Source organism: Pipistrellus kuhlii, unplaced genomic scaffold (assembly GCF_014108245.1).
Source record: "Pipistrellus kuhlii isolate mPipKuh1 unplaced genomic scaffold, mPipKuh1.p scaffold_m20_p_15, whole genome shotgun sequence".
Lineage (NCBI taxonomy): Eukaryota > Metazoa > Chordata > Mammalia > Chiroptera > Vespertilionidae > Pipistrellus > Pipistrellus kuhlii.
Window position 1 is genome coordinate 17755546 of NW_023425460.1, and position 25817 is coordinate 17781362.

At 41.2% G+C, this 25817-nt stretch overlaps 1 protein-coding gene across 25 annotated transcripts in view; it reads left to right on the forward strand.

Moving 5' to 3' along the window:
* The window catches only part of ANK3 (ankyrin 3), a 560461-nt gene that overhangs the window by 377448 nt on the left and 157196 nt on the right, over positions 1-25817 (forward strand). For 15 of the 25 annotated variants that reach the window (XM_045581850.1, XM_045581851.1, XM_045581847.1 and 12 more), the window contains 2 exons: positions 1797-1982; positions 3829-3927. In XM_045581850.1, the coding sequence (XP_045437806.1) occupies positions 1797-1982; positions 3829-3927 (285 nt within the window). Of the gene's footprint in view, positions 1-1796; positions 1983-2655; positions 2680-3828; positions 3928-25817 lie in introns of all 25 variants that reach the window. The other 10 variants (XM_045581830.1, XM_036438402.2, XM_045581837.1 and 7 more) reach the window with 1 other exon arrangement.

A 25817-nucleotide genomic window follows, 5' to 3' on the forward strand; every position in this document is an offset into this window, starting at 1 on the left:
GTTAGGAATAAAGGAGTCACATATAACCCCACCCAGCTTTTGAGATCATGCCTGCCTTCTGGAGAAAGCACTAAATAAATGCAGAGGCAGTTAACACAAAAAGAAATACAAATGGCCACAACTATATGAAAATATCTTACCCTCACTCATGGTCAAAGAAATATGAACTTATTAATCAGATAAAGAATGAGGCCTATTCTTATACCCATGCGTTAAGGGGGAAATGTGAGGTTGAAGAAACTGAAACTTTCCTACAGTCTTGGCAAAGGTGATAGTTTGCTACAACACTTTTGCAGAACATTTAGCTGTAACTATTAAAAATTAATATTTCACACATACTAATTTAGCATTTCCACTTGTAAGAATTCATATTGCAGGTATGTTAGAGGATAATGCAAAAACACTAAATACAATGTTCAAAAATAATAACTCTTGTTTTAAGAAACTGGAAAGAACCTAAATATACACCAATTAGGAAACTTATTTAACATAACTATAATTACACAAGAAAATACTATTCATCATTATTCTTCCTTCTTTATTCAGAGAAGCCAAGAGTCCTTTATGTAGAACCTTCTTAAGACAGCAATGATTACAATTCATTAATTCATATATTCTGATTGAAAACCAGGTGTGTGATAGGCAACAAAGGACAGTAATGAACTGGACAAGAATATTCTCCAATTTTAAAGTACCAGTGAAACTCATCGATCCCGCTTCTGGGAGTATATAGTAAGAATCCAGAAACACCAATTTGAAAGAATATATGCACCCCTATGTTCATAGTAGCATTATTTACAATAGCCTAGATCTGGAAAAAGCCAAAATGCCCATCAGTAGATGAGTGGGTAAAAAAGCTGTGATACATTTACAGAATGGGATACTACTCAGCCATAAAAAAATAAGGAAATGTTACCATTTCAACCGCATGGATAGACCTGTAGAGTATTATGCTAAGTGAAATAAGTCAGTCAGAGAAAGACAAATATCATATGATCTCACTTATATCTAATGAACCTAATGAACCAAATAAACTGACAAAATAGAAACAGGTATAAGATACATAGGAAATCTGACAGCTGCCAGAATGGAGGGGAGGTAGGGGATTGGATTAAAGAAGATGAAGGGATTAGCCAAAGAACATATATGCATAACCCATGGAGCCTGACAATGGTGTGGTAATGGTCAGAGGGAAGAGGGAGTAGGGACTGGGTGTGGAAGGAGGCAAGGGGGGTGGGGGAGGATGGGGACATCTGTAATAATGTCATCAATAAAAATGGGGGGAAATCAGTGGAGGTTTTTATAGCTTACATAAATGAGCTCCTTTAAAAAGTGTTCCTAGATTTAACCTGAAATGTTATTGTTTTCACTGGAATTATATTACAGATATTGAAATTATAGTTGTTTAAAATTCCTTTTAAATTTTCAAAATTTAGTCAATTAATGCACATCACGTTTTAACAGAAAGAAAACCCTCAAAACGTATTGAAAATTTATTTTTTGCTTTGATGTATGTATATTTGAGAATGTCTTTTCCCATATACAGGAGTGTGCAAAAGTAGGTTTCCAGTTATAATACAAACAAATAATTTATAAGTAACAATACAAGAAAAGACTCTGTGTTTCACATACTCACAACTATAAACCTACTTTTGCCACCCCCTATATGTTTACTTGCATATGTTAGCTCTTTTAACCCTAACCAAAAATTGACCCTGGGTCACTTGATCGCTTTCTTGTTAATTGAAAAGAAACTACACATTGAAACCAATCTTGACCCATCCATTTATCTACAGGATGGCTTCACGCCGTTGGCAGTGGCTTTGCAACAAGGTCACGATCAAGTAGTGTCCCTCCTGCTAGAAAACGACACGAAGGGCAAAGTGCGGCTCCCGGCTCTTCACATCGCCGCCCGAAAGGATGACACGAAAGCGGCCGCCCTGCTGCTGCAGAATGACCACAATGCAGACGTGGAGTCCAAGGTGAGGCGTCGGGGGAGCTCCTCTCCTGCAGCCATCCTGCGTAGGCACCCCAACTTTCAGATGCTTGGCCTCCCTTTTGGCAAGTGACTGCCCAGCTTGCAGCTCCTCTGGAAGAGATAAAAACGCGGGTCCACATCAGCCAGCCAATGAGAGCACCTTCCCCTTATCCCTGAAAGCTAGGAAATCCCCTGGATGCTGCCCCATGCATGCCAACAGGGAGGCCCCCTCAAAATCCAGGCATACGAGCCTGATCGTTTCCTCCCTCGTAATAGATTTGTAATGTATGTAACGCTTCAGCTAAACATCAGAGTGAAAAGTTACAAAACGCTAATGACAGTGTGTGCAAATTGTCCTTTGGTTGATAGCTAAGATGGCAGGAGACACACTGAGTGTTGGCCACCTGCGGAGAGCGTGCCAGCGGCCAGAGTCCTGGCCAGGAATTCCCATTGTTCCGGCTCGTTACCCTGAAGCCTCTTGGAAGGAAACATGGCATTTGGAGGAGGCCCCTGTGTAGCCTCCCCTCCATCTAGCTTTCTTTCTGTGCCTGTGGTGCTTCTGTCAGAGCTTTCATCCTCATCCCTTAGCTGCCGTGAGCTTTCTGCACTCCACATCCCCGACAGCGAACTAACCGTTCATTTTTTCCTCCTCTTTGCTTCCCAATGTGTTACCCTAGATGGTGGTGAATAGGACAACAGAGGTACATATATCTCTCTCCATGTACATAGAATCTGTATCTGCATCATCATTTTCCCATCCCTTAGTGCTGCGGCCTCCTTTCTCTCCCTTCTTCTTTGCATCGCCTTCTGTAGGCTTAGATCCCTGCTTTCTACCCCCGCCCCCAAAGTAGCATGTGCTAGAGAAGATAGTAGTTTGGTTACCAGGGCTTTCTGCAGCTGAACCCGGTGTGTGAAAGGAAGAATGAGGAATCCTTGCATCTTAAGAGGATTGCAGTAGAGGTGTGTGAGACGAAGAGTTTCCAACACTTGAGTTGCTCACCAGCTCTACCCGAAGCTGCAGACAACCCTGCCATTTTCCCCTGTAGGACTGATTCTGTAGAGTTCTGCATGACACTTACCCTCAGTGGTGTCAGCAAAATGAGTGACCTCAGAATGGTACCACTTTGACCCACCCTTCCACAAGAGTCATTGAGCTAGCTAGCATGGCTGCGAAGCTTGCTAACAATTTAGAAACGCATCTAGTTCCTACAAGGTTTCAATCTTTGGGGACTAAGTGAATCGCTGCATGTTTTAGCATTTTGTTATGGAAGTAAAATGATCCTGGTAAGAATAATTCAGAAAGTTGTGTTCTCGAATAGGCAATTGCTAAGAAAGAGACCAACTGGTGGGTTCTTTCTAGAATGCAATCACCCACCATACAAGACCAATTATAGTACACCTCTTCCCCAAAATTGCTTTTTATCTTTATAATCTGATCTTGTATTGAATACATAAAACAAATCAAATTTTGGCAAAGAGTCTCAATGGACAGTTCTTCCATCAATAATAAAACAGTTGGTACTAACTGAACTTTCTATGAGCTATAAAGAATTTTCTTGTCATCCCTATTGTAACTTTTGAAACGGCTTCTCTACATACTGCTACCAGATTCCCCAAACTGCTCAATCTCTGCCCTTGGATCCTTCCCGGCTCTTTCTCTGCCTACGAGTTTGGCGTTGATTTGAGGCCCTGTGAGCAATTGGCAGTAACCGAAAGAGACCTAGTCCAGAACGGAATGCGGACCTCAGCATATTTTGCTTCCTCATTTTTATTTGGGCGGGGCTTTGATCCTGGCATGTCGGGCGGGGGCAGCAGGACTCCACTGAACATCTGCCGTCTTCTCCTTGCAGAGTGGCTTCACTCCGCTCCACATAGCGGCTCACTACGGGAACATCAATGTGGCCACGTTGCTGTTAAACCGAGCGGCCGCCGTGGACTTCACTGCAAGGGTAAGAGCGCTGCCCGGGGCAAACCTTTACAGCATTTGATGTGATTCTTAACCTCCCTTTCCCAGCATGAGGAGGAGGTGGAGTCAGGTGGCCTTGCTTTGAAACTGGTGTGACATTTCCTAGCAGAAAAAGTAAACCAAGACGGGGTGGAGGAGTGGTAAATATATATTTGTGACTATATGGGAGATGGGGTTCAAATAACCCCGACTGGAAACCACCTTCATTTCCCCAAGTTGAAATGTCTGAGGCTGTTAGCAATTGGTCAAGTGCAGCCACTGGGGCTTTACTGTTGGGTATCAGGATCTTGACCCTCTGGGTAGGAATGTGCTGGCACAGCGGTCGGCCAACTTGTTAGTCAACAGAGCCAAATATCAACAGGACAATGATTGACATTTCTTTTGAGAGCCAAAAACCGGCTTCTGCGCATGGGCCACGAAATTTCAATCGCACTGTACTTGCGCACCTGCATGTGGTCTTTTGTGGAAGAGCCACACTCAAGGGGCCAAAGAGCGACATGTGGCTCTCAAGCTGTAGTTTGCTGACCACTGTGCTGGGATATCTGGATGAGGCCCTAACTTGAGAACCCAAATGATAGAGGCCATCCTTTGCTTTTATCTCTGTCCCCTGCAAGCTAGCATAATGAGTGGCAAGATTCTGTTACTGGAGGTCATATTCTTGGAGAAAGGAACTGGAGTCCTGTGTCTCATGGGCAGCAGTATGGACGCTTGACCAGAGTAACACCGCTCAGAATGTAAAAATCGGCTCAGTGCTAGGCTTGCTCCTCAGGATCATCATCATCAGAAAGTAGAAATGAAGAAGGGAACAGATTGAAGCAGTGGCTCAAAGCGTGGCCTCAGGATTCCGTCTCCCAGGGTTCAAATCTGGCCTTTAATTTTCCCCTCTTTGTCCACCAGTTTCACCTTTGTAAGATAAAAGAATATGAATTATGATGTTATATGATGATAAAATATTAGTATCACTCCTCCATTGGGTCACTGTGAGAATTAAGAACAGAGAGTGTGTGTAAAGCACTCGGCCATGTCTGACATATCACCATTGGCAGCAGCAGCAGCACTGATTTTGAACGTAACATTTGAAGTATTTGTTTTGCTGAAACCTCACTTGTTAGAGGCGAAATGAGCTAGATCACATAGGGAGATGTAGGGCATGATACTAGTTAGTACTGGCAGTATCAGCAGCAGGAAAAATAATACTGTCTTGGAAGGAGTTACTGGGTGCAGATGCCCGGCTAAGCATTTTTGTCTCATTTATCCTCCTATCCAGAAAAGGGGTACTTATCCCTCATTTACAGAAGAGGAAACCAAGGCTTAAGAGATGAGAAGTAGCTGGTCCAGGATGACAAATCACAAATGAGAAAAGGCAGGATTTCGGCCCCAAACACTCAATCACTCCCGTGTTTTCGTCTCCCCTATGTGACCTTTGGGCTTCTTTTTTCTTTTTCTTCTTATAATGTATTAGTCTAATAAAATTAAGAAGAGCTCAGATTGTACTACTATGAAATTTATTTCCTACCCTATCAGCATCAGCTTGCTAAGAGACTTCCTGGTTTCAGTGACTTGGGGTTGCCCATCTGAGTCCACTCATACCGCTCTGTTCTTACTGCTTCTCACAGGCTTCAGCTACAAGGCAGACCTGAGGCCTAGTTTGACTTTTCAAAGGACAAAGTCAGGCACCTCTTTAAGTCAAGTAATAAGCAGGCATGTCAGTATTTAAACTGAGGTTCTTGTCTGAAAGATGCATTGCTCTGGTTTCATTTCTGTAATTCACAGTTCGATGAGAACCTCAGTAAGTCACATCTTCTAATTAGGACATTTGGAAGATCCATGTCAGGGCAGTGTTTGAAGTTTATCTGGGTGCCACTGGTTCAGAGATGTCCTGATGCTGTGGAAAATAAGAAGAATGGAACAATGTTTAAGCAACATCAGGGGGCAAATTACAGTATTTTCAGCATCAAAGCAATTCCAAAGCATCTATTTACATTAAAACAATGATGTGGTAATTATAAATGATGCTAGTGTATCGAGTAAACATCAGTGGAGACATCAGACAAATGTTGTTAAAGTTGCCTGAGTTACCATCTAAGATTTAAAATAATCGCATTGGGTTTTTGTTTAACACAGGTTAAAATTCAGACTTGTTACTGGTTTGAAAAGCATTTGGCCCAGTCATGCCTAATCAATGAGGCCTAATAGCATTCTGAGCTGAAGAATGGGGTAGAATTTGATTATCCCTTATGGGCTGCCTGCTCTGTGCTTCCCTCTGCTCTTGGTGATAGATGACTTACTTTGGAGTGTCAGGAAGAACTGGTCTTTGTAAAGAGCTTGAGAAACCCATTTTGGTTCCAAAATCTCTAGTGATTCCATTTCATAATAATCCAGCATCTTTACTTTTGTATAGCGGAGGCCTCTCCTTCCCCAACTTTAGTGGTGTCTTCCCAGGTCACCACCCTCAAGGATGGAACAGAAATGGCAGGTGAAAGGGTAAGGTGCCCTGAACACAGCTGAGATCAGATTTTACCTGACCAGGCAATGGAGGATCTTGAAGCTACATTTGCTAAGAACTGGCTGCAAGTCAGAGGCTTCAGGAACCGGGTTTAGATAGAGATACTGATGAAATGGTATCTTTGTCTGAGGGGCTATGGTTTCTGTTTCCTGGCTGTGGCAGATCATTGGAGAAGGGAAGGTGCTGTCCTATAGTTCTTTGTGGGTGGACGGCATAGCCTAGGGAATGGCTGTTCGCTGGCAAAGAGAGCTGAGGGACAGGAGCAAGGCCACCAGTTCTGAAATAATTTCCTGCATGCAATGGGTATGCATTTCCAAAGCAGACACGAGGCAGAAATAAACACAGTGTCACTAAAGAGAGCATACAATAAAGCGGATTGCTTTCTATGCATTTTTGCGGGGCTAGCTAACTTATGCAGCAATAAAGCAGATCCTAGCTATGAAGAAAGTATACCCCTGCATAGCAGTTATGGTAACCGATTTATGCCAAATTGACCTGCTTATCAGCACCTTTCCTTAGATTTTTATTATAATGTCAGTTTTGATTTTTCTGTTATAATTTTGCCAGGTGCATGTAAGGTATCCTGTCTGATATTTTATATATTTCCTTCCGGATAATCCATGAAGACCTGCTCAGCCTCGCGGGTCCACTGCAGGGAGTTAAGGGAGAAGCTGCTGAATGCTGCAGTGCGGCGTCAGCATTCTTCATTCTTTGAATTGAGTCTGCTGAGGTGGCGTTGACACTTTCTGAATTTATGGGTGACCCTTGCTCACCACAAATCATTCTAGCTCTCTTGGGGAAGAGAGGGTAACCAAGGCACACCAGAGCTGCTACTGATTATCATTCCAGGAAGGAGCAGTTGTGCACTGGAGTAACTAAAGGCAAATTATATTATGTGGATGCTTGCGAAGTCTCTTTTATTGATTGAGGAAGACAGACGGATATCTTGCTGGCTAAGAGTTTTTTTTCATCAAATATAATGGACCACCTAACTTAATCTTCACACTTGTCATTGACCTTTCTCTTGTGAGGTATTATTCAGCCTCCCATTTGGGGAAGATAATTGAATTTGAAAATTCTTCTATTGGCCTTGTTTATTTAGTACTTTTTGGTTTGAGTGCTATACCTCATTTGTTTCCAAAAGGACTTCATGTAGTGCACAGGTTAAAATATACAAAGTAAGACATGTAAGGATGAAAGCAAAAAAGTACATGTTACCAGCCACTGGAATAAACCAGTGAATACAACTAGAGAATAAGTTTATATCTTAGGGACATTTATATATGTGATGGACAGAGAATCGTATTTTTTTATATTTTTTTATTTTTGGAGGGAGAGGAGGAAAATATGGTTGTCTATAAAGACAATTTTGTGTGTGTGAAATCACTAAAATATTTTTATCATGTGAATTACATAGTTGACAGTGTCTTTAATTATTGCACTTCAAAAGGATCAGTGCATACTGCCCTGACCCATTGATGTTAGATCTCCACTGAGGGTGGCTGAGAGATTGAGCTAGATACTTATCTTTATGATGTTTTAATTATGTCAGATAGAACTTGGCAGTGACGACATGACATATCCATTGGACTGCCTTTTTCAAATATCAGATGTCTTGAAGTTTTGGCAGGTAGTGGACACATTCAGAATTCAATTAAATTACACAAAAGTTTACTTTATTTATTAAATAGTAACTTAATGTTATATTAAAATGAGAGCAGTGTTTTTAGATAGTTTTAACTACTAAGCCTGTTGATGGAAAAATAAGTGTCAGATGTACATTCTGCCCAAAGAAGAGGCCAATATGGTTCAGCATGGGCATGAGCAAAGCAGCATCCAGGGGTAGACAATATTTGGACATTTCCTTTTGTTTTCATTTAAATTATTTATTGTTTAAAGTATTACACATGTCTCCTTCTTCCCCCATTGACCTCTCCCAGTCACTCCCACTCGCCAGCACATGTTCTCTCTCTCTCTCTCTCTCTCTCTCTCTCTCTCTCTCTCTCTCTCTCTCTCTCTCTCTCACACACACACACACACACACACATACTGTCAGATTTCCATTTTAAGATTAAATTAAAACTAGCACATAAGCTTCTATTATGAGCTAGACCTGTAGGTCCAGACTAGAGTGACTGCTGTTCTTACTCTATTAATTTCTTTAGTCTCTAAAGTCAACAGCCTCTCCCTCAATTCCCCAAAACAGCGGTCGCCAACCAGTGGTCCATGAGGTCGGAAAGGTTGGCGACGCTGGCCCAAAGCCAGTCTAAGTCTAGTCTCTAAGGCCAAAAAAATGACTTTTTAAAAAACTTAGGGATTAACGGAAAGGCAAAGCTGGCAGATTGATTCAGGACAACACTGTCCCCGGAGTCCACAGGCTGTTGACCCCTCCCTCTGGGTACATCCTCTGGAGCCCCCAAAGGGCACCATGTTGCAAAATCAGTCTCACTGCCCCACACTGGGAAACCCCTTTTACTGTCTCTCTCAGCCGAAGTCCAAGCCCCTTACTCATCTCTGGGCACAGTGGGAGGGAAAAACCCTGCTTCCTCTTCAAATGAGCAATCTTCAATTTATATTTAAATGTATCTCATTTAAAATCCTGTTCCTCATTCTCAAGAACCACCTTTCCTTTCAGGTGCTCAGTGCTCACACGTGGCTAGAAGCTATTCTGTTAACACAGTAAACACAGCATTTCCATCATCACAGAAAGGTCTGGACAAAGTTGAGACACTGTCATTTTGAGGCTCCCCCCCCCCCCCCCCCCCCCGGCCCGCTTCCCTTCAGTGTTACAATAATCTGTAAAGGTAAATGTTGCCCCAAGGAAAATGATCCTTTAAATGGTTATACAGAGCAATTTCACTCTTATCAGACTTGTCCCTTGGGGCTCCAAAAGATTTTTGTCTCTCCCATTTTGTCACCAGAAACCACCAAAATCAACAATAAAACTGATATCCTCTTCCAAACAGGAGTAAAAAATAGTCATTTCTCCCCAATTCATGTTATGGACTTTTCAGAAATATCAAAAATTGAGGTCGAGCCGAAGCCAGTTTGGCTCAGTGGTAGAGCGTCAGTCTGCGGACTGAAGGGTCCCGGGTTTGATTCCAGTCAAGGGCATGTACATTGGTTGCGGGCACATCCCCGGTAGGGGGTGTGCAAGAGGCAGCTGGTCAATGTTTCTCTCTCATCAATGTTTCTAGCTCTCTATCTCTCTCCCTTTCTCTCTGTAAAACAATCAATAAAAATATATTTTTAAAAAAAATTGAAGTCGAACTCAAGCGAGGTCTCCACTTGCCAGGAATTGTGCCACATGGTTAACTTCTGTGAATCTTTGTTTTTCCTCTCTGTAAAGGACGCTAGTATTCTTTTCCTCAAAGAAGCTCTCTCTAACCCCTAAAATAAATCACTCCCCCTTAACCACACCAATTGTCTTCATTGCCCCCTTGTACTTTCTAATGGTAGGCATTAAATATTGTTTTATTTATATGATTTTCTTTGTCTTGCATATTCTATTTGTTTTCTAATCCCCTTGAAGGCTTATACATCTTCTGTCTCCAGCTTCTCACCTGGTAATATCCTCTTCCCAAGTGCTCACCTTGTGCCGGGCTCTGTGACCTTGGCTTTAACATGAACTTCAATCTTCCAGCGAAGGACTGAGCAACAGAGAATGTGTTTCTTGCTGCTTAGACTTTTTTGTTGTTGATTAAGGTATTACATATGTGTCCATATCCCCTCATTGCCCCCCCCACCCCATTCCCATACATGCCCTTACTCCCAGTGTCTTACATCCATTGGTTATGCTTATATGCAAATCTTCCTGCTGTAGATTTTTATTTTTTTATTTTTATTTTATTTTCTTAGGAGAAGCAGACATTGTTTTTTCAGGGAATCATTCCTTACTGCACTACAGAAAGGCATGACCTTTGTCTTTGCTGCCTCGCAGAATCTCTGTCTACCTTTCATGAAGTGGTTCCTTGTACATACTCATGTGCCACTGCATTCCATTCAGCCAGAGAGTTCCAAATATGAAAATATCAAGGTCCTGCCTGTTACAGAATAAGTGCTCAGTAGATGGTCTGCTTTTCTTTCTTAGGAGAAGTTTATAATAATAATGATTGGAAGTAGTTATAATTTGAGTATTTATTAAGTTCCAGTCTTCTTTCTTAAGCATTTTATATGTATTAACTCAACAATCTTATGAGGGCTGAAGTGGGGATGTAATGAAATACATCTTCCATATCCTGTTCTTCACCTCATTTGCAAGACTTTGAATTCCTGAAGGACAGGCCTGTGTATTATTACTCACTGTGAATTCCCAGCACCTAGCACTGGAAGTACTTGATATATATTTATTGAATTCAAGAATGAATGAATAACTTTATCTTCCTTAACCACCACACCTGGGTACCCAGTACCTACTTAAACCTGCTTTCCTCAAGCCCTGTTTCTTTCCCTAGCCTATCAGAATTTCAAGTTGACTGTCACCTGGTGTTAGGTAACTGCTTGCCATTATTAAAGGAGAAGAGAAATCCAAAGGATTCAAAAAAAGGAATTTAGGTCAGTGCTCCAAACCCAAGTATTGAATCTCGGGTGCCAAAGGGCAAACTTGTGTAAGCATTTGGAAGACTTGTTTCTCAGCAGTATAGGTGACCCTGGAAGACAAGCCTAGTGTAAAGAGCTGCTTCCAAGCTTAAGGATGTTGTGAGCATGGCCTCAGATGCCTGCTGTCAAGACCCAATCAAAGCCACCACCAGAGGGTGCTAGAAAGGACATCAGCTACTCAAACAGGGATGGGCATCAATCACTTCAATATGAGTGTAGTGGACGATTGTACTTTGATAAGGGTGCAGGGCTTCTGGAGACTAGTTAGGTGGGTGTGGTGGTGACATTGCAAATATATTTTAAACATATTTTCCCTCATTATATAATTCATGTTCCCAAATAAAATACAATAAAGCAAAGAGAGAAAATAAAAACCACCCATAACAGTCCTAATATATTTTTTTTAATATTTAGCCATCTATCCTTAAAAAACCTAAACATACACATAAATACATTCATTTTCATGAATATAAATTTTCAAGTATAGATTTATGTCCTGTTTAAGGCTCAACCACATTAAAGCCAAAAGACAGTGTTTTTTGTTTTTTGTTTTTAATGGGTTCTATAATCCTTCTTCAGAATAAAAATGGGGATGTGAGAGCCTTGGCAAAGGAATGTGAGTTATGGGAAAGTAACTATGTGGCTATTGCATTAACCATATTCTTGTTGCCATGGTGATATTAACATATCAGGGGGAACAAAGCCAGGAAGTGGAGGACAGAGCGGTGGGGGATATACCTTTTGTAGAGAACTTGCTCTAAGCTTGCCATGCAGTCTCATTCCTGCTCTTTGCATTTCATTCCCTGGATACCACAAAAAGAATCTCTTATATAATCTTAAAGGAATACTTTAATCTTAGGATCTGTAAGTACATTCAAACACACTAACATCTACCCGTGTTCCGGGATCTGTGCTGGCCTTCATCTGAAGCCATGAGAGAGATCTCAGTCACCACAAGCTCTTCCCCTCTGCCTGACCACCTTGTCTGACAGCGATGGAGGCGGCCTTTGGCTTCCCTTCCCTTTCACAGTGAAGAGTAGGTATAGAGTCACGCAAACAGCGTAGCAGCCAGCTGGCTGCAATCCCACACTGGCCCTGCGGTTCCCTTTGTGTGCTCTTCGACAACGCATTTATGCTTCAGAGTGATCATCCACAAAATGGGCCCAGTAGTTATACCTAATGCATGATCACTGAGATGACTGAATGAAATAATCTCTATAAATTGCTTAGCGCAGCGCTTGATTCAGGACATGGGGACCATGGCCAGAGCCACGTTTGTGGTGGCTGCTGTTGCTTTCACCCAGGAGGGGACCATCATCATCAGACACATTCACCACAGCACAACAGGTGGCAAGCAGGTGGCACATGGCGGCTCTCAGAGTATTTCTGGAACTAACAGAAGCGTTGCTTCCCCACATGTTGGAGTTCCGCTGCCTGCAGTGGTATTTGTCACGTGAAGAGGTCAGCCTTTAAGAAACTATGAATGCGGCGTTGTTTGAGGCAGTAAGAAAGCCAATCAAAAAAAAATCATAGGAGCTGGAAGGTGCTTATTTCTGTTTCACTTGTCCTTCAATAAGGGCTCTGCTTCCTGCCATGCTTGTTCTAGAAGTGTTGCCATGAGAACATCTTAAATGACCCAAAAGAACTCCACTTTGCAGTTCTATGTGTGAATTCTCTGAAGGTTCGGGAGTTGGCAGGACTTGCTTTATTGCTGTGCACTTTAAAAGGGAATTACTCAATAGCTGTAGGATTTTCGTTTCCTCCCGGGCGTGCAAATCGCAGCCAAGGCCTACTGGGCGCCTCTGCTGGACATTCCGGAGCGGTGTGCACACTCACTGTTGTCAGATGGTGCATTTGAACTCGTCCAGGTGCACCCTGGCCCCCTCCTGAGCACTGCAGGCTCATCCATGAGGAAATCTTGCTCTCCTCCCTCTGGTGGGTGGTCTGAAGAATATGCAGGAGGGGCGAAGGGGCAGCTAGAGGGAAGAGGTTAGGACTTGGCAGAAGCACGAGGTTGCAAAGGAGTGGCCATAGGGCCCGTGCACAGTCATTTACTGTGTCTCAACTCAAAGCAGGATGATCCAAGAAAACAAGTTCAGGTAGGAGATCAACATGGACTAGCATAGTTGGGGTGGGGGGGAGAATTGAAAAGGTAAACAACTGTGATGGAAATACAGGGATTAGAACTCCAAGAAATGGAGAATGGCCAGTTGCACAAGTGAAATGAGACGAGGTGAGATGATCAGTCTAACCCTAGGGCTGGGCTGATTGTGTGGATGGAAGAGAGTCGGTGCAGGTTTTGTCCCCCTTTTCTGAGATCTAATTGACATATGACTATGTAAGTTTTAGGTGTACAACATGTTGGTCCGATGCATTTCAATATTGCAATATGATTACTGCAGTACTGCGAGCTAACACCGCTATCACATCACTCAATTACCATTTCTTTTTTGTCTTGGCAACAGTTAAGATCTATGCTCCTAGCAACTTTGATGTTATAGCGGTATTGTTTTCTGCCATCACTATGCTGTGCATTAGATCTCTAGGACTTATTTATCTACTAGTTGCAAGTTTGTACCCTGAGATAATATCCCCCAGTTTCCCAAACCCCTGGTAGCCACCATTCTGCTGTTTCCTCAAGTCGTTGCAGGTGCATGAATGGAGAACTGGGGTGGGACAGGAGTGTTTCAGATGCGTGATAGCATGCCTGGGAGGGGGATGAGGAGACCTGACGCGGAACTGGCAGTCTCCAGTCGCACAAGGAAGAGCATGTCTGACTCCTGGTGTGATGCTCCTCTCCTCGGACATACCTTCTCTGGAGTCTTGCTTGTTCCACTGGTTCTCAGTAGGAAGGCGAGCACTGATCTCCTTCGAATAACAATGCCCCAACCAAAATGTCCCCGGTACCCACACGGAACCATGCTGGACTGATTTACAGCCAATAGAGAGGGGAGATATGCCAGGATGGGGAGAAAGGGCCCAGAAGTTCATGTGCAGACTGGAATGGTTTCCCAGAGCCATTGAGCTTTCCCCAGGGATGCAACTATAAGAGTGGTTGGGCTAGAAGACCTTGAGGTTCCTTTCGGCCCATATTACTGAGGCCTTGAACTATGAGGTGGGAAAACTTTACCCAAAATTCAAACCAACTTAGGTAATACATTTCCTTTATAACTAGGTACTAGGCACTGTAATAAGTTTTCTACATATTATTTCATTTAGTCTCCACAGTCATCCTGTGGGGTGTGGGTATGATTTCTATTTTACACTGGGAAGCAAGAAGTTAAATAACTTGTGCAAAGCCACACAGCGTTAAGGTGGTAGAGCTTGAGCTAAAAAATAGCAAAGTTAATACAGTAAAATAGAACAGTGAAAACAACCAAATGAAATAATCTACATTCAACTGCGCAGTTCATACTCTGGTAAGATCAGAGGCGATGCAGTGGGTACTGAGCTTTGGGCTTAATCCAGGGTCATCACTGGGAAATCAGAACTGACAGCAGCCTGGCTTGTACCAGCTGGCGGTGCGTTTTCAGCCTGCACCAGGACTGCAAAATGAATTAAGGACAGTTTTTAAAAGATTATAATGGGGTTTTCCTTACTTATAATAAAACCTGTTATACATTTAAAGACATTTTAATTGAAAGACTAGCAAACCTAAAAACCTGACAAATCATCAAATTCATTCTAAAAATAATGCATTCTCATTTATGCTATATTCTATTATTACCTCTATTCTACATTTTTGCATCCCTAATGATCATGTTTTGAAATGGACTGTTGATATTTAGAAACTTAATGGACTTATGACCAAAGGATAGGACATACGTTTTTCTGTGAAGAAAGACAAAGCAGGCTTACCTCTAAAAGGAACAAATCTCTCTGAGTTTGGAAATTAAAAACGGTTTTTCTGCAGCCTCCAAGTCTGAGCCTTGCAGCCAGTTTCCCCCAGCTGGCCACAGCCTCCATCCCCCGAGGCTTGGATGCAGTTCATTTAGGCTGGGGCCTTGCAATCTGTGTTTCTACTGAGTTCCTTGGGTGCTTCTCAGGATCAGGCCCCATTAAAAAACATGGACGGCCCTGGCATGTTTGGCTCAGTGGATAGAGCATTGACCTTTGAACTGAAGGGTCCTGGTTCAATTCTAGTCAAGGGCACATGCTTGAGTTGTGGGCTCAATCTCCACTATGGGGCATATAGGAGCCAGCCAATCAATGATTCTCTCTCATCATTGATGTTTCTATCTCTCTCCTCCTTTCCTCTCTGAAATCAATACAAATATTTTTTAAACTGATGGAGGTCATGCTATGAAAATTTTTCTCTATATAAATTGTCCAAAGTTGAACCATAGAAATCCCAATACTCATTCACTTGTATTGATTATCTTCACAACATACTCAGATGTAACTTTGAATATACATCATATTTACAGCTTACAAAATACTTTTGGATAAGTTGAGATAAGAATAGACATTTAAAAAAAATACATTATTATTGACTTCAGAGAGGAAGGGAGAGGGAGAGAGAGAGAAACATCAGTGATGTGAATCACATCCTCTACTGGGGATTGAGCCCACAACCTGGGCCTATACCCTGACCAGGAATTGAACCTGACCTCCCTGTTTATAGGTCCAGGCTCCACCACTGAGCAATACCGGCCAGGCAAGAATAGACATTTTTACAGATGAGCAGACTAAGATCCCAAGAAGTTGTTAGTCTCAGTTCCTACTGAGAGTAAAATGGAAGAACAGGGATTTGAATCCTGACCTTCTCACTCATTGCATTCTGCCTTGGTACATGACACCACTCAACGGCAACAATGCCTGATGGAAGCTGAGGACAGGGTGTCAGCCACTGGGTAACTGTGGTCTATGTGGGCCCTGGAAGAGCAATGTCATCTTGTTAGGACAGGTGCAGGGCACACAGACAAGGCAATTTGCACCGACCTACTTTGTGTTTTTTTGAAACCATCTTTCTTTAGAAACTTCAGAGATACTGTTTACATATTTTGACATATTTGAAACTTCAGCATATGTCTACCTTATCCAAAGACCAAGTGAGGGCAGGACACCTGAGAAACCAAGTTTCAGGTTAACTGACATCTCAAAAGCGAGGAGTGACTTACCTTTTTGGAGGACAAAGAAAAAATGTTCAACTAGGATATAAATTCAGTTCCAGAATTATCAGAAATGCTACAGATGTGTAGGAAATGTATCACTGTAAAGCCCCTTACTATTTATGTTTTTAAGAATTTTTATAATAGAGTGTTTCAAAAAGAGGGGAGACTTTTTAAATGTATGGGATTTTTAGAAATATTACAGGAAATCTAATATAATTTGATTATCTCATTTTAAATAATTAAATATTTTAAAACAATTATTCTCAGTGTATAAAAAAGCAATTGATTACTTTATAATTAAAATTTGAATATCCCTTTCAGTTTAATTATTATAAATTTTTAACTCGGATAGTTCTAGCTAGGAGGGGCTTTCTCTACTGTACCAGAGAGCAGACTACTTTTGAATGGTCGCCAATAGTGACACCATTAAATATGAAAGCCATGGGTTTTTCTTATTTAAAAATGACAAAGTTGAGCTAGCCACTCTTTTAGATACTGAATTTTTTTTTTTTTTTTTTTTAGCTTTGAGGTCTGCCGTTACTTTTGGTTTGGAATGGTTTCAGCAGCATTATCTGCATAGTTAGATAGATGATAGATAGATAGATAGATAGATAGATAGATAGATAGATAGATAGATATTGATAATAGATCATCTAAGGTTGAGTTCTTTAAGAAAAACCCTACTTACGTGTCAGGCTGAGGCATTGTCTGGATTGAGAACTAGAGCTAATGATGTGTCCAAATTAAGATTAGTCTCAGTATCTGTATGTTTGCCCATATTAAGACAAGACTCACTATTTATATATATTTTCTCCCATATGACCTGCTGGAAAGAGCCAGCACAGCCTTTAGAATCAGACAACTTAGGATCAAATCCCAGATCAGCCATCTCCTAGACATGTGACCTGTAGCCACTTCCAACTTCACTTTACTCCACATGTGTCCCGCCAGGCCTTGCAATGTGACCCGCACCGCGCTGTCATCACTGCACTCCGCTGCGTTTCCATCACAATGACAGTTTATGACTGTTCAGTAAACCATTCGGCTCGCGATTTAGGCTGGATTTTAGATTTTGGCCCCTTCTCTGATTGAGTTCGACACCCCTACTTTACTCAATTGTAAATTTAAGTGTGTAGCATCTGTTTCATGGGTTGTTGTAGAGATTAAGTGAGATGATGTATGTCTCATAGGATTTGCGCAAAGTAAGGGCTTAATAATTGGTAGGGTTGGTTTTTTTATTTTAATTACACTTAACCTGTTTTAAAATGAAGAACTTGTTGATCTAAATAAGTAGGTATAAGTTTGGGCAGGAGCTGTAGCAGAAATCTGTTTTTCTTCTGAAAAGTTTTTGCAGGATAAAAGGTATTATTTCAATCATCAGTGGTCACAAATTTTAGTTTATAAAATTATAGAACCACTGAAATGTCCCCAAATAAATTACAATTTTATGGTATGTGAATTGTATCTCAATATGGGGGGGGGGGGGGAGAGAATGCATATAACGAACAGTCACTAGAATGGCCACTATCAAAGAAAGGAGAACAGAATAAGTGTTGGGGAGGGTTTGGAAAAATTGGAACCCTTATGCTCTGTTGTAGAACTGTGAAATGGTACAACCACTATGAGAAAAGGGTATGAGGTTACTGAAAAGGCTAACTGTAGTACTTCTGTATAATCCAGCAATTCCACTTCTGGGTATGTATACCCCCCTCCCCCCCCAAAAAAAAAAAATAGAGCAGGGTCTCAGAGAGATATTTGTAGGCCCGCATGCATAGCAGCATTATTCACAATAGGCAAAAGGTGGAAGCAACCCAAGTTGCTGCATGAATAAGCAAAATATGGCATATACATACAATGGAATAATGTCCAGCCTTTAAGAGGTAGGAAATTCTGACACATGCTATTGTTGAGTGAACCTTGACATTATGCTGAATGAATTAAGCTAGCCTCAGAAACACAAATATTATCTGATTTCATTTATATGAGGTACCAAGAGGACTCAAATGCACAGAGATGAGATAGAAAGTGGAATGGTGGTTGTCAGGCCTGGGGAAGATGAAAATGAGAAGTTGTTGAATGAGTATAGAGTTTCAGAGTTGCAAGATGAAAAGGGTTCTGGAGGTTGATTACACACCAAAGTACGTATTTAACACTGAGCTGTTTACTGAAAAATGGCCAAAGTGGGAGTTTTATATGTATTTTATCACAAACATTTTTTTTCAATTTAAAGCATATTCTGAAAACCACTGGACAAGATATCTCCAAAAACCAATATGTAACATCCAATAGTGCAAAGGTAGAGGGGGAGTTGGTAACGGAGGGACGAGGTCCAAGCCCAGTGTCGGTCAGTTTCCCTGCCCATCTGGTGGCAGCTGGCATTGTGTGTACAGCTGAGTCTGGGGGGGTATGGGGAGGGAAAAGGAGGAGTGGCCTACTTGCCCTGTCTTCCCAGACTACTAATTCATTTGTGGCAATGGTGGGAGACCTGACAGTGCCTTATCTAAATTGTTGATGAGCCATCATCTATTCATCTAAGAGAAAGCCTCTAATAGTATTTATGATAAATAGCTTCATATTATCCTTAAGAGAAAATAAATAAACCACTTGAGGTTTTTTTTTTTAGAGCACAACAAAGCAAATGCTGAGATGAGAGCCTGATTTCACAGCAGACATCAAATACCCAAGCACTGGTGCTGCTTTCTGGGGAGCCCAGCACTATCACCTGTCTCACTGGTGGAATTGGTTGGTCTCCCAGGGAAAGAGGGTGAGGTTAAGGAAGTGTCAGTGACATCAGTATCTTAAGTGTCAGTCTCAGTAAGACCTGTGTGGACTTAATCTCCTCACCCAGGAAGCATAGAGAGAGAAAAGTTGGTGTCATATAAGCTAGTGTAACTGAAGAAGAAAAAAATACTTTCTCGAAGAAGACCTATTTCATCTCATTAGAAACTCATGGAAAAAAGATGGATATTTACTAAGGTGGTCATCTTAATAATGATTGCTGAACTATAAGGGAAGTTTCTGAGTTTATTTTATATTTTATTAACTAGAGGCCCGCTGCACAAATTTGTGCATGGTTGGGGTCCAGCTGGCCCGCCTTGGTTGGGGCTGATTGGGGCCAGGTCAGCTGGAGGGGGGACTACAGGAGGTCTGCTTAGGAATGGGGCCTGCCAGGAAGAAGGGCTGCAGGCAGTTGGCTGGCTGTACCCGCACCCAATCAAGGTGGGGGTGGGGGGCGATTAGGGCCCAGTGCATGTCAAAGAAAATAGTCGTTCTGGTTGTTCTGGCATTCTGGTCCTTGGCTTTTATAAATTTAGACTAGAGCCTATTGCAGTAAGATTCCTGCAAGAATAGGGCTTCCTGCGGTTGTCTCTGCCGCCCTGCCTGCTTCCCTCTCCGCAGGCAGCTTCACTCCTTTCTGCAGCTCTTGGCTTCCTTCTATGCTATCTTCAGTCTTCATTCTGCACCTGGATATGCAAATTAACTGCCTTCTTGGTTGGGTTAATTTTCATACTGGCTCCTGATTGGCTGGTGGGTGTGGCTTGTTGATGTGGCAGAGGTATAGTCAATTTGCATGTTTCTTTTTTATTAAATAGGATAATAGATCATATAAGGTTGAGTTCTTCTTTAAGAAAAACCCTATTATGTGTTAGACTGAAGGCTGGAGTGTTTATTATCTTCCACTGTTTGTAATTTTCCTGATTATATCCTTGGAATTCCCAGTTCTTATTAACAGCATCATTCGTTTGCATATATTTTATGGATTTTTTAGGGCATTAAAAACTTAGACATTTTCAAAAAAAGAAATGAGATAAGGATACCTATAACAAAATGGATGAACCTTGAAAACATATGCTGAGTGAAAGTAGACAGACACAAAAGGTGACATATTGTATGATTCCATTGGTATGAAATATCTAGAATAGGCAAATCCACAAAGGCAATAGATCAGTGGTTTCGAGGGACTGGGAGGACAGAGGAATGGAAAGTGATTGCTTAATCGTATGGGGTTTCTTTTTACTTGTTTATTTATTTTTCAGTTGATATATTTTAGTTTCAGATGTATATCATAGTGGTTAGACATATACCTTACAAAGTGATCACCCTGATAAAGTCTAATACCCATGTTACAAGTACAGAATATGGGTTTCTTTGGGGGATGATAAAAATGTTCTAAATAAATACTAGTGATGGTTACACAACTTGTGAATGTACTACAAATCACTAAATTGTACACTTGAAAATAGCCAATTTTATGGTATGTGAATTTCATCTCAATCAACATGCTCTACAATAAATTATCAGACAAGATTTATGGTAGACAAAAACTGACCAAAAAATAAAAAGCTTTTATACCTTCAAGGAAATGAAAGGAAACAATAATTCAGTTCTTTATTTTTCTATATTGTATCAAAAGATATGACTGTTAAATATTATTTACCAAATATTTATTGCCTCTTCTATGCCTAGAGATTTGCAAATGTGACCGTGTAAGGGAAGACAAAACATTTTCCTCTATCTTCTTAGGTTCAATTCAAGGGGCCATGCAAATTATACTGACTACAGATAAACTAACCGGAGAAAAGGTTTGTGTATGCATAGGAAAGAATTGAAGGACCACAGATGCTGTTAGACCCTAGAGGTTATATACTATTTTAACAAGGGATGATACATTTTTGGAGAATGACAAGACAAAGGCAAGGGATTTGGGGCTCCTCGGGGTGGTAAAACATGGGGAGATAAATATGTTGGGGAGAGAACTAATGGTGGAAAAAGTTTGTTTAGCAAGGTTTGTTTTACAGGTCAAGTTGTGCCTTCTCCATGGATGTGTAAGAGGCATCCTCCTCTTCCTGTCCTCCTACCTTTACAAAAGGAAATACATGCCTTGCTTTTAGACAGAAAGGGGGAGGACAGAGAACTCAAAACAAAGATTTTTTTTTTTCAAAAGGCGTATGTATCTACATGGTGAACAAGGATCCTAATAAGCCTTGCCAAATGTTTTTCCTGTGCTTTCTCTGTGTACCTATTTAGCAATCATTTTCTGTTCTATTTATAATAGAAATAGTACTAAAGTATAAGAGACTAGAATAAGAAAACACAGACCCTACAATATCGGTTTTAAATGCAAACCATGATCACATTAAAATCCTTATCTTCAAACATCTCTTTTTTTATTATTACCATAAGAGAAGTAACTTAGAGGGAAACATTATTGCATGTGGTAAGAATCTTTTGTTCTCTAAAAGACATCAAGTGTTATCATCCACCTTCTCTTTCACTTGGTGATAACCTCCCCAGATATTTTAGAAAAGATGAAGTGGGGCAGATAAGAAATCCACTACCCTTTATATATTTAAATGCAATAAAGAGTCTGCCACTTATTACGAGTAAGGTAGGAATGGCCCAGGTTGATTTTGGGATGTTGCAGAAATGATCTTGCTTTAGCAATTATTTCATAAAGGAACTTGGCTACCACCTCAGCTGGGTTTTTTCAGAAACAGATCAGAAATACGCAAGCAATTCCACCACTTTCCAGCAGAGGGAGCTATTTTTTCCAAGTCCTTGATTTTAAAAGTATGGCACTCACATTTCTATTTTGTTATGTACCACATGTATCTATCACATTACAGCAGCCATGGCCCTGCCCCCACTTCCTCTTTCTCTCTGACACTTTTGCCCAGTTGAGGGACTTCTGAAGTTTACACACACTGAGCAGTGCAGAGATAACATAACACCTTTGCATTCATCCTGAGAACTGGCATTCTTAACACCTTCTTAGAGCTCACCAATTACTTCAGGTCCACATGTTTTTTTTTCTCCACAGGTTTTTCATTATGTACTTGTGAGATGTGGTCATGGCATACATTATTTTAAATGTCTACACCATATGATAATAAAAAGGACAGTAGTTGCTAACATTTTTATAGTTTTTACCTAATGCCAAGTACCATTCTTAAGACTCCATGCTTATTAACTCAGTAGGGGCCCAGTGCACAAATTTGTGCACCCTGAAAGGAACTGTGGGCCGAAAGACTGTGGAGGGCACAGGGATGGGTCTCAGCCCATCCTCCACACTCCTGCCTGGCCCCTCCCACCATTGTCGCTGGTCCCCTGTCTGCTGGCAGCCCCACTCCCATGGCCACACACACGCTGATGGTACCAGCTCCACTCACACCTGCTGATGGCACAGAGCGATTGGGACCTGTGCCAGCAGTGGATGCAAGCAGTGCCGGCAACGTCAGCAGATGTGAGCAGTGGCTGCGGCCCCGATCCCCTTTCAGGAGCATGGAGAAGTGGAGAAGCCCTCAGGGGCGATCAGGGCAATTGGGGCCAGCAGCTGCCACTTTATATCTTTATATCACAGATTTGCTGGTGCCAAGTGACTGGGACCTGCTCCAGGTGCCAGCAGTGTGTGCAAACGGTGGCTCTAGCATTGGCTGTCGGTGTGTGCAGGGCCAGCACTGGCAGTGGGTGTGAGCGGCAGCTCCGGTGCCAGTAGTGTTTGTGAGCAGGGCCAGCACTGGAAGCAAGTGGGAACACTGGGCAGGCCGGTGGCACACAGGAGCAAAGAATTTTCAGTAACCACCAAAGATTCACCCGGATGACAGCAACTGGTACCCTGCCTTGGTCTGGTGTCCCCACTCACCTTTACCATTCCACCATGGCCAGCCCCTGCCATGTTCCATGCTCTGCTGCCCGCTGCCAATGCCTGCCATGTTCTGCGCAAGCCCCCTGGTGATCAGCACATATCATAGCAACCGATTGTTTGGTTGTTTTGCTGTTCGGTCTATTTGCATATTAGGGTTTTATATACATATATATAGACTAGCCTGATTTTATAGATAGCAAATCTGTGATATAAAGAAATTAAATAAACTGAAGTTATGTAGCTAGTGTGGAGTAGGTCTGAGATTTTTATTTATTTATTTATTTTTATTTTTAGAGGGAACCATCGTTATGGGAGCATAACATCAATAGTCTCCTCCTGCAGCAACACCACCTCCCCCCCACACACACACACTCCCAGTAAGGATTCAACCTGAAACCCTGGCATATGCTCTGAGCATCCTGGCAGCCTTGCAATGTATGGGAGGACACCCAGCCACCTGAGCTGCACTGGCCAGGGCAGGGCCTGGGATTTGAACCCAAGCATTCTGGCTCCATAGTACTTTCTCTTAATGTCTCTTAACTTACTGCACAACTGTCTCCTATACTTTCTTACTCTTATCATGCTGTTCAGTACTCCAAAACTGCTTTAATAGTGAGAATTGGTTCTATGTTTGTATGGTTTATAAGTGCAGAGTCAGCGTGGTCTAGTGAAAGAAGCCATTACTTTGGGCTCATACATATTATGGCAGCTTTGTGACCTTTGGCACGTTATTTATTTATTTTTAGTTTTAGTTGTCTCATATAAAATATAAAGGAAAAAAGAAAACTAGATAATACTTCTTTCTAGTTTTTTTGTGTGTGTGTGTTAAATGAGATAAAAGACATGGAATACCTGTAAGTTTGCTTCCTCTGTTTGATGTGAATGTTCCCATACCTCCTCTTGGCAGCCTGTGATGGAGGCACTGTCGGTATCATGTTCATTATTCAGATGAAAATATGAGTTCATAGAAGATAAGACACATCCCCAATGTCATCTATCAGGAAAGTGGATATGGAAGAGAGTTAGGGCATAGTCTTCTTTTTTCTAATGAAATACATTTTGTGCTAGACCAATGTAATGTAATTGAAATAAGGTTTGAATTCCAGGATTGAATTCCTTACCTCTGAACTCATCAATACAAACCTTTTTTTTTTTCTTTTTTTGCACTTTTCTAAGTTTTGTAGTTCAGGAAACACAGAAAAAGTTTTTATTTTGAAGTTAAAGGATCTTACTCTAAGAGTGATCATCACATAATATAACCAAACTGTATGACATTATGAACTACATGCTAGGACTTTGTAGACATCCTGAGAGATCTTAGCTTGTTCTGAGTGACTTGCTTCTTTCTTCCCTGAAAGTGGGAGGCAAAACCTGTTCTTCTGAATTGAGATTTTTCACTCCCCAACTTCAGTGGTTGGTATCTTCTAGAAGTGTAGGTTACACGTGAAAGGTCTTATTGGAAAACCAAATAGAAGGAGACTAGCGCAGAAGAACATGATAAACTGGAAGAAAAAAAAAAAAAAGGCTAGAAGAGAAACTATAGTGAGGACACAAATCCTTGCCTGAGGGGACACAGCAGGGACCCATGTTGTTCTAAGCACTTGATTAGGTTATTGGCCTGGAAATTTGAGAGAATTAAACCTGCTGAGCACTATGATTTTGTTCAGTCAAAATTCTGAATATCCAAGTCTTGTTAATGTTTTATATAATATTCCTGGAGCCAATTTTTGTTGTTTGGAAAATATACATATGTGTGTACATGTGTGATTGCTTTTTTGTCTTTATCTGCCACCTTTGAAATAGGGTTGAGGAGAAGTAAACACTAGAGAAAGGAAGGGACTGGCTAATCAGATTTTCACTTTAAGGTTTTTTTTAGAGTAAATAATTATTAACTTGAATAGTTTAATGGGTAAGTTAAATGAAATAAGGAGCTATTGTGCTAGAAATAAAAATAATATTTTTTTCTTGTTTTCTTTTTAAATTACAATTGACATACAATATTGCATTAGTTTCAGGTGTACAACCCTGTGATTAGACATTTATATAACTTACAAAGTGATCACCCCGATAAATCTAGTACCCATCTGACACCATATAGTTATCACAATATTATTGCCTATATTCCCTGTGCTGCACTTTACACCCCTGTGGCAATTCTGTAACTACCAATTTGTGCTTCTTAATCCCTTCACCTTTTTCACCCACCCCTCTAATCCCTGTCCCATCTGGCAACCGTCAAAGTATCTTCTGTATCTATGAGTCTGTTTCTATTCTGCCTGTTTGTTTATTTTGATTTTTAGATTCCACATATTAAATGGAATCCTCTGGCATTTGTCTTTCTCTGTCTGACTTGAAAACAGTGATTTTTAAATAAGCCCACATGAGCTTAGTGAAACGGAAGGGGCAATGCCTGGGAACTGGGAACCCCAGGATCCTGCCCCAGCTTCAAGCCCTGGGACTCCGGGCAGTCACTTAATCTGCCTGGTCTCTTCCTTCTCTGTAAAATGGGTAATTAGACTGAATGAATTCCAGAATGCTAATGTACCCCATTACATTGAAATTATGTCTTCGGTACAATAAAAAATATTATATTCAAAGCTAATTTATGCCCAGTTAGAGTAGTATTTACTTTCTTTTTCACTAAATCCAGGTTAGCTTCAAAACTCCAGGTTGACTTTGTTTTCATCCAAGTTTTAATTCAGGCCTCTTTTTAGAAGGAACATATAGATCCTTAACTCTAGTCATACTTAATTTTCTATATTAATGGGGGGAAATTAGTAATATACATTTACCTTCAAGTTATCTTCAAACTTAAAAAATTCCTTCAATGTTCAAATACCAGGCAAGTTAATAAGGAGGTAAAACCTTCCATGGTTGTCAGAGTGAAGAATGTAAATATTGGGAACTGGGACAGAAGTGATGGTGATGGTGGTGATGGGCACAAAGTAGGTAATAATAAAAAAGAAATACAGTCACTGTTTTCAGCATACGTTATACAAATATACACA